At 43.0% G+C, this 12,473-nt stretch overlaps 1 protein-coding gene across 4 annotated transcripts; it reads right to left on the bottom strand.

Annotated features, from left to right (window-relative positions):
• Window positions 1–185: 185 nt before the first annotated feature.
• Window positions 186–11,678, bottom strand: ANKRD1 (ankyrin repeat domain 1). 4 transcript variants are annotated; one of them, XM_056352075.1, is made up of 9 exons: window positions 9,750–11,678; window positions 7,985–8,164; window positions 6,062–6,205; window positions 5,864–5,971; window positions 5,102–5,200; window positions 3,886–3,984; window positions 3,665–3,763; window positions 3,401–3,499; window positions 186–2,157 (listed from the first exon to the last, which is right to left on the bottom strand). In XM_056352075.1, exons 1-9 carry the CDS (start codon window positions 9,774–9,776, stop codon window positions 2,047–2,049), a joined length of 966 nt encoding a protein of 321 aa, XP_056208050.1. In that variant the 5' UTR covers window positions 9,777–11,678; the 3' UTR covers window positions 186–2,046. The 4 variants fall into 4 exon arrangements, with proteins under 4 accessions (XP_056208050.1, XP_056208049.1, XP_056208046.1 ...); XM_056352074.1 differs by having other exon boundaries at window positions 7,985–11,678; XM_056352071.1 differs by having other exon boundaries at window positions 5,864–6,205; window positions 9,750–11,677.
• Between the last annotated feature and the right edge of the window lie 795 nt (window positions 11,679–12,473).

The raw sequence follows: 12,473 nt of genomic DNA, 5'->3' as shown, positions 1-12,473 counted from the left end.
ACCTTGAGCGTGACAAAAGTTGTTTGGTAACTAGCATATGGACAGAACCTTTTAATTGCTAGGGATCCTTCTGACTACTTGTTTGACTTGATTTTAAAAACTTACAGTCTGCATCTTTGACCTTTAAATAGATACAGTGCTTCAGGAACTGACTGCAAAGTTTCTTCTCCCCCAGTTTCCTGAAGTGTGTTGTTCTGGCCAGTTTGGTGGTGCCTGAACAATTGAACTGCTTCTTGGTTAGAATGACAAACAGACAGAGTCAGCCAGCACTGATGTCATTTCTGTTTCCTGCAAGGCGTGCTCCCAGTGTCCGGGTGATCGTGCAGAAACAAGTAGCGAAGTAGTGGCTTGCAGAGAAGGGCAGCAAGCAGAGGTGTGCCAGATTTTTATGGAGAAGAGTGTTCACAAATGAAGCCTACAGCTGGCAAGGTGATACTTGTGAGTTGTGGTGCTTGTGTGAGGAAAGTCTCATCTGCCTAAAGCTGTTGGCCTCACTCTAGGATAGCTGGCTGCAGACAGAATAGGTATTTCTTCTGCTTGCTCTTCTGCAGGGTTTCTGTAAATTCACTTTGTCTCCAGAATTTGCACTCCAGTAGCAACTATTCATTGCTGCCCACTCCTGACCCTGCCTCATTGCCCAGGACGTTGCTTTGGCCAGACTGTAAAGCCTGCTGGCTAGAAGCCAACGGACATGGGTGGATGAAGGTGTGCAGGAGCCTGTGGCATATTTTGCTGGGAAGCTACGCTATGGAGTATTAGGATTTTAACTGAATGTAGCATGTAACAGCCCAATGAAATTGGACATTGATGTCCACGTTGGCAGCACTGTTACGGTTCTGCTTCTGCTAAAGCAAAGGGAGAGGTGCTTGCCTTTCCTAGCAGGACTCAGCATCTCCCTTGGCTTGGCTAACTGAAAGTGTCTTGTGCTCCACATAGTAAGTACCGACTTGCTGAGAAACAGAGATTTTAAGTCAAACTCTGTAATAAAACTGTAACTTTGTTTTACTAGCTACTCAAGTACTGTCCTTCTGCTTTTGTATGTGTCTCCATTTAACAAAACAAGTAAGAGACTGCATTTATCTAACAGTGGCAGGGAGGTAGTTCAAGGGCTGGCTGCTCTAGGCAGGCGAAATACTTTTTTTTTTGAGGTTGTTAAGAATTTTACAGAGGCCAAAATGTGAACTTCCTTTAAAGAGGCAGAATTATCCTGTGCATGCTCACCACTCCATAAGCCACCACAGCAAATAAAAAGAACCACTCTGTTTATTCAATCTGAAATAGATCAGTACAAAATGTACAGAAAAAGCAGTACAAATTTACAAATATACATAATCTGTTTTTGCATTCTTCAGTCACCAGACTTTGTAGGAGCCTAGCTTAAAAAAATTCACATTCCTGATACTGTCTCCTCTGACCTTCGTAACATTGCATCTGAATCCTGCAGTCCAAACAGTTAAGTGGTAGTTGGAGGTCTGTCCTCGAGCTCTTTATCGACCACAATTGCCAAACCCTGTGTAAACACCATTATTTAACTGCTTCTTTAAATCCTCTTGGCACCTCAGTACACCTTCTTCCATTGCTCTTTCACATACCACCACTCATTTAACATTATTTTAAAAGAATTTGGCAGAGACAAGGCAACAGGTCCAAGCATTTGCTGTTTAGAGCTATTGGAAGGCTTGAGGGAAGTTGCTAATGTAGCTGGAAATACTGCCATCCAAGGCAAAAGGATCTATGCTGCTGGCAAAGATTGCATTAGGATGTAAAGCTATTTTTAAAAAAAGCTACAGTAATAATGAGAATCATTAAAAGTGACGTTTAAAATAAATAAATAATAAATAGTAATAAATAAAGCTATTTTAGAACCAGTGGAATTTTAACACTCATCTAGCCTTTTAAAACAATTTCTTTGCATGTTTTCCATGAAGGTACCTCAAATAATTAAGTATCATAAATATTGTCAATTAAAATACTATGTTCAGGGTTGTTTTCCTCCAGGTTCATAAGCTTTTAAAAGCAGCAAGAAGAGTGGTCTGGTTTCTCTCCTCAGAACTTGCTTAGATGGACGCTTTTATAGGAATTGTCTTTAAGGCTGTTGAATATTTCTTTGGTGCCGTTCTGCCACTGAAGAACAAGATCCATAGGGGTTTTCCCTTGCTGGTTAAAAAAGCAGAGGAAGGAAGATTTAATTTCAGCCAGTGATTGTTGAGTCCTTTGTCCTTCCCTAAGTGTTTGTACAGCGCATCTGCCTGGTGTGAGACCCTTCTGCATGTGCAGGGCCAGACTTACTCTCACCTCCCTGAGATGAGAGTCCTGCTCGGGCAGATCTGGTCCCAGTCATGGTCAGACTCGTGACAAAATTTCCCTGGGTTTCAGTGAGTCTAAGCCGTGTTAGCAAATGCCATGACTAGCACAGCATGCAGGTGTTTCTTTTGATCTAGTTTAAACTGATTAGAAATACATCTAGCTGAAGCCTCCGTAGGACACTCTTCTGTTTAATTGAGAACTCGGATAAGAGTTTGTACTGGTTTAATTAGGTTATGAACCACATCTAAATTAAACGGGAGTAACTTTTGTATGCAGACAGAGCCTGAGAGAGCAAGTCTTTGGCCTTTGGGGCTGTACCTTTCATCATTTTCATACCCTGATGAGGGATAATGCTGCTTCAGAGAGCGTGGGCAGCGAGTAGGGAGTACCATGTGCTGCAGTGGCTGTTTTCTTCCTTGCCCCCGGATTTGATTGATTGCCAGTCAGTCAAAAACATTGTCTGGCATTGGTAAAACCCACGGTCCATCCCACTGCTGCTTGGTTTGGGTTTGGGAGAAAGGGTTTGTGATGTGCTATGCTTTTAACCAGTGTTACATTGCTCCAGCAACCAGCTCGCTGCTGCTGTGGCAGCTACGAACAGAGCCAAGTTTGGGGCTTCTCAAATTGAAGCTCTGCCGAGCCACAGGGGTTTGCTGCCCAATGGTCAGGTTAACAGGCAGTCATCTAGATGTAGTGCTTGGGCTCGTCATCAGCTGTGGGCTTAACAGAAAGGAGATTTCTCTGACAAGCCAAGGTCTTTGTTGTCTCAGCAGCTGTGCAGAGAGCAAGTGTCTGCTGTATCTTTTCAATATGTGATAATGTGTAATTAAAATAAGTCATAGAAAGATGTGATGATGTTTTAAGTTGCAGCTGATGGGTTCTGGTTTTAGAAGAGGTACTGGTTTTTCCTCTTCTCCCTGACCTCACCCATGTTACGCTTTCCCTGTGTCATCTCTGCTTTAATTAACTCTGCAGCGATCTAATTAAGCCTGTTCACAACAGTCTCTCCCAGCCTTGAAACCTATGAAACTGCTCTGAAGGGAAACTTATCCTAGAGCATTTTGAATTACTGCATTTTTAAAATATTACTTACACAGTTCTTTATAGTTAGATCTGCTCCATACAGAATCAGAAGCCTGATCATTTTGTAGCGGTTCAGCCTTACAGCATCGTGCATCGGTGTGTCTCCTTCCTAGAGGCGTGAGACATGGACCACAGCATCAATCCCACTGGTCCCACACCATAGTCCAGCCTCAACCATGTAGCCAGGGATTTTTACAGGCAAGCGGAACTACTGAGGCAGACAGCAGCTTGATGCTACCTGATAACTGACAGGTAAGAAGTTGTTGGTACTTACTCTGTCTCTGGCATTGAGATCTGCTTCACAGGCGATGAGGTGCTCCCCACAGTCATACTGACCCGTTCTCACAGCCACGTGCAAAGGGGTGCTGAGCAGCTGAGAGGTGGGAGGAGAAAGCAATCAGTGGCATGGAACAGGTAAAAAAAGCTTCAAGAACAGCTGCCAAAAGAGCTTTTCATCTCCAATTTAAAAAGCTGCAGAGTCCCCAAAGCACATACCTTGTCTCTTGCATTTATGTTTATCCCTTTGTCCAGTAAGAATTTCAGAACATCCAGGTTCCCCCCTCGGCATGCCCAGTGCAGGGCTGTAGATTCAAGCTGTGGCAGGAAAAGCAAAAGGAAAGTAATTTAATTAATTCATGATTTTATTTTAAAAAAATCCAAAGCATTTTGATCAAATTTCTAAATTAATCCAAAATAATTTTCATGCAGTTTAACCTAAAGCACTTCACTGTGATTACTGAGTTGCTTCTAGTAACAGCTTTTCTTGTTTTGCCCTGATTTCTTTACTACTGTGAGTTTCTCACTCTTCACACTTGTTGAATATTGCTCTTAAAGACAGAGATCTTGGCAATGCTGCTGTGAGAAAGGACGTGTTTTGTCTATTCTGTGAACTTAGAAGTTATCTTTAGCCAGATACCTGGCTGGTATGTGCGAGTTAATATTTTTTATTTAGTGCCTTTTGTGTTCTAAAATGCATAGAAGATGAAGCTCAAGGGAAAGAATAGGTTTTTCTTTAAAACAAACAAATTTATGCAGGTTCACAAAGTGAATTAGAACCCTTTTCATCTGCAAGATTCAGCTTGTCTACCCTCACTCAGTTCTGCTAGGACCACTCTGCCTGTCATTCCTCCTCTTTCTTACACTCTCTGTGAGCACTGATGGGTTAAGTAAGGGGGAGCAAGCCAAACGTTTAGCAAAGGGACACATTGCTAGGAGTGGAGAAGTAAAAAAACCAACCAAAACCACCAGCTGCAGAAGCTGTTGATACTCTGCTACCCTCATGGCTGGCATTCCAGAGGAGCAGGGGTTCCTCCTGAGTGCAGCCTTGAAATCCTGGTCGAGAATGCATGCGTTGCGTGTAGCACGAGATATGTGCGTGGGACAGTGATATCTCCACCACCTGCTAGCAGGCTGAAGTGGTAGCCTGACCTCAGCTCTCTTACCCCACGTTAGGCTTTGTTGTTTGTGGCGGTCTGGTGGCCAGCATGTTCCTCCGCTTCCTGTGTTTTTCCAGCAACCATTTTGGAAATGGGAGGCAGACGCCCCCTCCTGAAACCTCTTCTCAACAGTGTTATTTTAAGGATAGACTTACAATATGCTGTAAGGCCTTTTAATGCTCCTCTTCTATAAGAAGCACTTCTATATGTGCTTCTCTTGGCACTTAGAAAACAAAGAGCAGTTTTTTGACAGAAGTGTGAACTGATGTACATACCATGTCTTTCTGTTCAAGCCGGGCTCCAGCTTCCACCAGCTTCTTCACCACCTCTAGATGTCCTTCAGAGCATGCCCTGTGCAATGCAGTGCGTTTGTACTGGCAAATAAAACAGTGCAAAGTCAGACATTAAATATGGCACAGAGAGGTATCTTTAAATCTTTTCTCTCCTCCTCCCTAGGATGATGGCAAAAACATACTTTATGCTGATTCATTTTCAAGAGCTAATACTTTTGAGACCTGAAATCTGCTAAATTTTAATAGCATCGTGATAGCTCAGAGCTGCCTACCCAGCATTTTAAAGGGTATGAGAAATACCTGCAGTATGGCATTCAAATTTAAAATTATGCCTGTTGAGTTCCCCCATCGAACATGCTACACTGTGTTTTGCAAATGCAGCTTATGCATTATGGAGTATGAGGGCAGGCAGCATCACTTTTTTTGTCATTATGCAGGCAAATTTCTTGTCTCTTCATCTGTAGCATTGGGTGATCACCTGTTACAGAAAATCAGGGTCTCCTGGACACCAACAGCTTGCTTTTAAATAAAAAAAAGCCTTCTGGGGTAATATTTAAAGGGTCTTCATGGCCCCTTTATCACTAGAAAACTTGATATACAAAATTTCCAGCATTTATTTACTTCCCCCTACCCTTTTTTCTCCTCCTAACTGTGGAAGCTACAAAACCTAGTGGTAAAAGTTATTTTTGCTCTGTAGTGACCTCTGTTCTGTAGCCTGCTTTGCAGTAAGAAGGAAGATTGTACCTCATCACAGACATTTGGATCCCCTTTGTCTGACAGGTATTTTTCAATTACTGGCAACTTATTCTCCAGTGCAGCTCTAAAGAATGTTGGTATATCCACTGGTCCTGTCTGATGGAAAGAAATAAACAGGGCATCAATGTGTGTGGTGCAAAACCCCATCAACGTTTTCCCAGAAAAGGGTGCTTTGAGATAACTTACAATAACTTCTGGTTCTGGTTCAGGTTCCTTTAAAACAGGTGCTTTCACTTTCTTGCATTTTTTCTTCTTCCTCAGCTGAATAATTTTTTCAAGGTCCTCCAAGTTTTCAAGTTTTGACCTGTCCTCTAATTTCTTCTTCTTCAGCTGAAATAAATCAGGGAAGCCAGCAAGGTGAGCTGAGTGTGACCACCGCCCCCGTTCAGAGTGGCAGGACAGCATGTGATACTATTTCAGCTGTGAATCCAGCTAAGACTGGATGAACTTTGAAATGAGTTGGCTGGTTTTTTACAGCTAGGGCTAATTGGCCATTAGAATAAGTTACTAAGTGTGCGAGAAATTCTACATCAGCTGTAGTTTTTCATACATCATTGGACCTCTTCCTAAATGCTGCTTCAGCCGTACATTGTGGCCTGGGTGGCATTAATTTTTGGTCCATGTTAGGCCAGGAGTCAGAGCAGCACTGCAGCCCCTTTGGGCCCAGCAATGTAAGAAATCTCACGTCTCGTGCGGCTGACGAGCTGGGAAGCCCCTACCGTTTTAGCTGACTTCCACCGAGCATATCTTCTTCAACCGCCTTTATGATGCAGCCCCTTGTTTATTGTAACTGATCCTCCTTGATAAAAAAACCACCCTTAAGTGAAGAGCAAGATTTATACCAATCTTAGAATTTTACAAGTGTTACAGTTTGGTCAGCTGCAGCAAATGTCCTCTGTGTCCTTGGAGGGGCAGTTCAAGCCTGCTTGTAAAAAGCATCCCTGCATGAAGTCGGCATGGGACACTGCTAACATCAAGGGCAAATGTGTTGCCTGAACTGAGATCCCAGGTACTGTGAGGTGTCCGTGGCTTCAGAAGGGGGGTTCACAAACAAGGGGTAACTCAGGGTGAATACAGATGACAGATTCTGTCCCATCGTGATGTGAAGGTAAATACATTGGTGAAAACTTGTCATATGGTATACATTTTTTTTTCAACTGAATTCTTTTCAAGTTATTTCCACCTGTTCTTTTATTGTTCTCTGCATTTAGGATTTGATCTGTAGATCGTTGACTTAATGGAAAATAATAAAGTTGGCTGAGTGGACTGTGGGTCAACTAGAAACCCAAATAGTTCTTAGGACCTTGTTTTGGAGGTACTCAAAAAACCTCTGTAGCAAGTATTGATATCTCTGTTGAAGTGAATGTCAGTAGTGTTTATTTAATATTTCTGAGGCTCACTTTCCCACCCTTCTTTTTTCAGAACAAAGTCTTATGCCCCCTGCTAGTTAAACCTTTTCATTCCCAAAATGCTTTAAATTTTTAGGCCAGTTGATTGCTTATTCACCAAAGAAAGCAAGATGTTACAGCTACTGTATTTTTGGGGGGAAAAGCATCAGTTCTTTGGGCTATGGAATTGTCGTGCTCTAGGAATGCAAAATGGTACTTTTCTGTAGACCAGTATCACTTTCATTTGTAATTGCTTTTCCCAAATGTGCTAGTAAATCATGCAGTGTTTTCATAAAAATAATATTTTCAAGGTAGATAAGGCTTCTGGCTACAGAAATGCTCTCTTACATCCTTTTTGGGTTAGTTATTTTTGGTGCTGGTCATTAGGTGTGCAAGCTGGAGGTGTTTCACCAGCCAGGATTGCTCCCGACCCCATACTGAAAGCAGGAGGGACCCCCCAGGGTTTCCATCAGACATTACAGGGAGAATTTTGGGTTCTGCTTCACAGCGTTACTGCCTGCACCCACAGGCTACAGGAGTCAGCAGGTCTCCGTGGCCTTCAGTGGACTTTAGACCAACCCCTTTGGTGGTGATCTCCCAAGGGTTTACCTAGCTCACCATGCATGTATTTCTAGCTTAGAAAGGAGGCAAAATTTCAAGAACTGCAGCAGAGAGTGCACGCAAGATGATAGAAAGCCAAGCACAAAACCCAGGAGCCTACCTCCGCTTCTCGTTTTTTCTCCTTCTCATAAGCCAGATCACCTCGGGTCAGTGAGTGTTCAGAGACTGTCTTTAGGTCCTCCTGCTTCTCTAATCTTACAGCAGCTTCATACTCTCCATTTCTGAAGTCCTCAGGGAGGAAGCTGCCAGTCTCTTTATCGTCCGCTTTCTTCCCAGTCACCTGTAAAAGCAAATGTGATCTAATGTAAGTAGCAGTTTCAGGAATGCAGTACCCACCCCCTGGGAGCATGGATTACCGGGGGGGCTAATTGCTTGTCATTCCTGTCCTGCTCTAGGGGTGTGTGACAGACAGAGCGCAGACCTGGTTCAGCCTGTGCCTGGATTAACTGGGTATGCGGACGGACACAGCGATCTCACTTGCAGGCATGCAGCAACCCCCCTTGGCATCTTCGGGGCTTGGATCGCCATCCATGAGGCCAACTCAGTCGGCTTCCTGCCTGGCAGGGGCTGGAGTGCTGCTGTACTGGAAAATGCCGGGGAGTTGGGAAGAGCATCCTTTTTGTTCAGGGTTTCCATGTTGGCTTGCCAGAATACGTGAGGCTCATGAGAAGGCTGTAAAAGGCTGTGGGGGAAAAAGCCACCAGCACCCTGTGAGTGCTGAGCAGGGGAGCTGCGCAGGTAGAGTGGGAGGAGAGCCTTTCTTCCTTGGCACCTTACGGTTTTATTGAAGCACATTCAATGCAGTTACATCGGGTTGCTGGGTAATTCCAAGGCTGGTTTTACCCGTCGCTGGCAGTACCAAAGTCCCCGTGTACAGCACTCAGCAGAATAGCAGGAGGCGGCTCCTGCGCAGCAGCTCTGCAGCAGCGCGGCTTTCCAGAGCTTTCACAAATACTTCTGGTGCTCAGTTGAGGGTGTACAAAGAGATAACTTGTGAAACTTGGTAGAGGCTGTTGTGTATTTTGAGAGTGTTTCAGTAAATTCACATGGTCTGGACTGCCTTTCCCTTCAATCACCTTGTAAAAATGTGTGTGCTGTAACGTTTAACGCTACAGGAGCTGCCAGGGCCTTGCCAAGGAGCGCAGGACAGCACTGACCAGTCAGGCCGCGTGGCATTGCATCCTAACAGAGCCATCCGGGGATAAAACAGTTCCTGCGTGATGTTCCAGTGTTTCACTGGATCGTTCCTGTTTTCTCAGTTTATTGATCCAATCAGGCTTACTTAGTCTGGACCCTGCGATGGGATGTCCTGTTACTTGTGGTCTGGTTTAGACATTTTTTTTCAAAGACTTGATACACCGTGAACAGCAGTGGGTGTAGGAACCCACTAATTTTCTAATAATAAACTAACAGTTTATTATTAGAAAATAATACTATTACTACACTGTTTTTTTAGTTTTAGAAAATACTTCTGTTTCCCTGCATGGATACCTCTTCCCAGTCCCTTACTAGATTGCAATTTACTCAGTGTGATATAAACTTAACAGCTTCTAGAAAAATAAAAATGAAAATCAAGGTCAAAGGACAATAGTTAGCTAAATTTTGGTCATTCTCTTCTTCCTGGCAAACTATGTTCTGATGCAAAATCCAAACAGCTATGCAGTTGTATCAGTGGTGAGCCCCCTTCCCAAGGAAAAGTTAAAGTGAGAATATAATAGGATAATGTAGGGTATATACAGGGTTTGCACCTAGAGCGCAGCAGTGCTGGTAACCTGTTAAATCACCTCAACGATCCACAAAGGTTGTTTCTCTCTGCCTGGTATAAGAAAAGAGATTATGAATAAATGAAAGAAGATTGTACCTACCAGGTCTTCTACTTTCATCATCATCATATTGGCTGGTGTCTGGAGGTTGTACTTCTGTATGGCTGAAACTCCCAAGCGCTCAGGCCGGCTCTGCAGGGACCGCCACGCTAGCTTTGCTTATATATCTTTGGGAGAACTGTGTTTGAATGAGATAATCTTCCAACCTGGGAATCCAAGTATGCTCCTTGGGCTTGCCAGCTGAGAGGTAGGCTCACGCTCATTCCAGACACGTTAACGAGCCAGATCTGGTGTCCAGGCAGGGAGGGGGCGTCAGTCGGTTGGCGAGGAGGGGTGAGCCTCACAGTCTAACCACACCGAGTATGTCAGTCGGAATGAAATGTGACCTCATCGTTCCTTTGGCGGTGACTGCACGGCTCAGCAATGCGAGTCATTCTGTGTGCCCGGTGCCCACTAGGACAGCTGTCTGTTGATAGAGCATTATAACTTCATCTTTTTTTTTTTTTTTAATAACTGACATTCAGATGACTGTAAGACACTGGAAAGGCTAAGTGGTTTATGTACAATAGTCATAGTAATATGTTCCTGAGAAATGGATTATGACCCCTTAAGTCTCGGAAAGCCATTCTTTTCACTGCTATTTATTCTTGGATGATAAACAGTTTTAGGGGAAAGGATTTTTCTCATCATGATGGCAGTCTTCTATATTTGTTGGAAGGAATTCTCTGAAGGGATTACTGAGCCAGAATGATGTCTCTGGTGCTAAAAGGGCCTATGACATGATAAGTTACAATCAGTGTAAGATCCTAAAACAGCAAGCTTTGCATTTTTCTGGGACTTTGCCAGTGATCATAAGCAGAATAATAAATTATGTCCTATTGTGCCAAAAAATATATAAAACTAATACTGTTTTCTCAGGCAATACTTTTCTTTTGGATATTAGATATTAGGGGTAAAGAAGTGATTTGTTCATTTTTGGAGATAAGATGGGATCTAGGCAAATACATATACAAGTGACGTGTGTGTTTTGGGGAAAAGGAGTTACTGAGTCCTTTGGAAAAGCTTTTCTTGTGCTGTGAATCAGAGCAGCCTGGAAGCAGAAGAATGAACATCAGCAGAAGGGAATTTTATAAAAGGAAGATGCACTAATCCTTGCATTTGAAGAGTGTGGATAAATGCCAAGAAAAATCAGTTCTGCAATGCTTGGAGCTCCTGTCTGGTATAGGCCTGACTGTAGGCATGCAGGTCACCTGGCTGAAATGAATACAACTGCTCAGGTGCTTCCAGTACAACATGTACATAAATGCTTCACCAAATGGAGAACTATCTTGGGTGTTGTTTATATCATTAGCATCATTAACAGGCTGCGTTCCTGACATTGACCTTTCAAGGTGTCTCCTCTGAACTATCCCCCAGTAATCTGAGTACATCCAAACTTGTCTTCTAGTGCCCATCATACCTATGCCCTCCCTTTCCCTGAAATGAAGCTGGACATCAGGTGGTTCCTTTACTACTCAGAATATATATGACATTAGAGGATGAGCCCCAGAACTAAAATAGAGTATGTGGCAGCAAGAGAACCTTTCAGAACATTTTTTTCCAAACCTAAGTACAGCCAGGCTATCATTCCCCCCGAGTGGTATGTCCTGAATCACGCTACCAGGCTTTTTTTCACAGAGTTTTGTACTCCTGCTATATGTCTCTACGATAAGAGGCAGCTTGGTTTAGCTTTTTCTTGTTTACAAATGTGCTCTAACAGCTTATCTTGGTCTGTTTTGTTCTGTGACACTTATTTGGGAGATTGTCTTGAAATCTATAGCCCTAGCAGGGCAGCTGCAAAGACTGGTTTAGTGGAAACAGGTCACAGTAGAGACCTGATGTGGGAAGAAAAATGTAGGGGTTTGCTTTAAAAAAAAACCCCTATTTTAAAATCTGTGAACTACCTCTGGCTCCATTGTATTTGAAGCTTACTTTTCCTTTTTTTTCCCTTTGCTTTCCTTTTTTTTTTAAACAGCCTTTTCTTTTTTTTTTTTTGCTTCCTCTTTTTTTAAACAGCCCGATCCATAAACCTGACTCAGCAAAATCTAAACTGGAAGGTTTAAGCGGATAGCTCTTCCTCTGCAAATGGTATGTGAATCCAGAGCTAGAGTCACTTTACGGGAAAACTCAGTGCTTTGAGAGGAGACACAAACCCACTTCTCACATCATGAGTGCTGCCAAAAAACCCCAGCTTATTTAGAGATAATTTAGTAATTATCTTTAAAATATCCCTTCCCTGATGACTAAAAGAACAATAAAGAACAGAAAAGGATCTTCCTTGATTATCCTGAGTTTCTGTGTGAAAATGGCAGCACACAGAAACTCACTTTAACCAAAGGCTGGAATCTAAATGAACCTAATGGTAAATGGTGTTAAGCTAAATGTCATGTAAACCAAGGTAACCCCATTGAAATAGTAGAAATGCACCGATTCATATCAGCTAAGACTCATGGCTTACTACTGTTGCTTAATATTGGAGGGGGAAGTAGTATAATGAGCTTGCAACCTTGTGCTGGACTGTAACCACTTAATCACCTTTCAACAAGTGATTTCTCATCAAGGTGGTAATAGCAGATGGTCAGTGGGAGATGTGTAACAGGAATCTGAGCAACTCGTGCCACTCCGCTAAAGGATAAGGGCAGAGCAATGATCTGCAAGGTGTAAGGCAATCGGATATTGTCACAAAAAAATTTCACAGACAAAACCACAAAAGAGCAGTAGGTTCAG

The sequence above is a fragment of the Falco biarmicus genome, chromosome 9 (assembly GCF_023638135.1).
Source record: "Falco biarmicus isolate bFalBia1 chromosome 9, bFalBia1.pri, whole genome shotgun sequence".
Taxonomy (NCBI): Eukaryota; Metazoa; Chordata; class Aves; order Falconiformes; family Falconidae; genus Falco; species Falco biarmicus.
This window is presented reverse-complemented; position numbering and strand designations above follow the sequence as displayed.

What these genes read in the sequence shown, in the direction of transcription:
- ANKRD1 (XM_056352070.1), bottom strand. Translation starts at nt 8,233, where the DNA reads ATGCTCCCAGGGGGTGGGTACTGCATTCCTGAAACTGCTACTTACATT. An exon ending in ATCCAAATGTCTGTGATGAG is followed by an intron (nt 5,201 to 5,863) that starts GTACAATCTTCC and finishes TTTATTTGCCAG; the next exon opens with TACAAACGCACTGCATTGCA. An exon ending in GGCTTGAACAGAAAGACATG is followed by an intron (nt 3,985 to 5,101) that starts GTATGTACATCA and finishes TTCCTGCCACAG; the next exon opens with CTTGAATCTACAGCCCTGCA.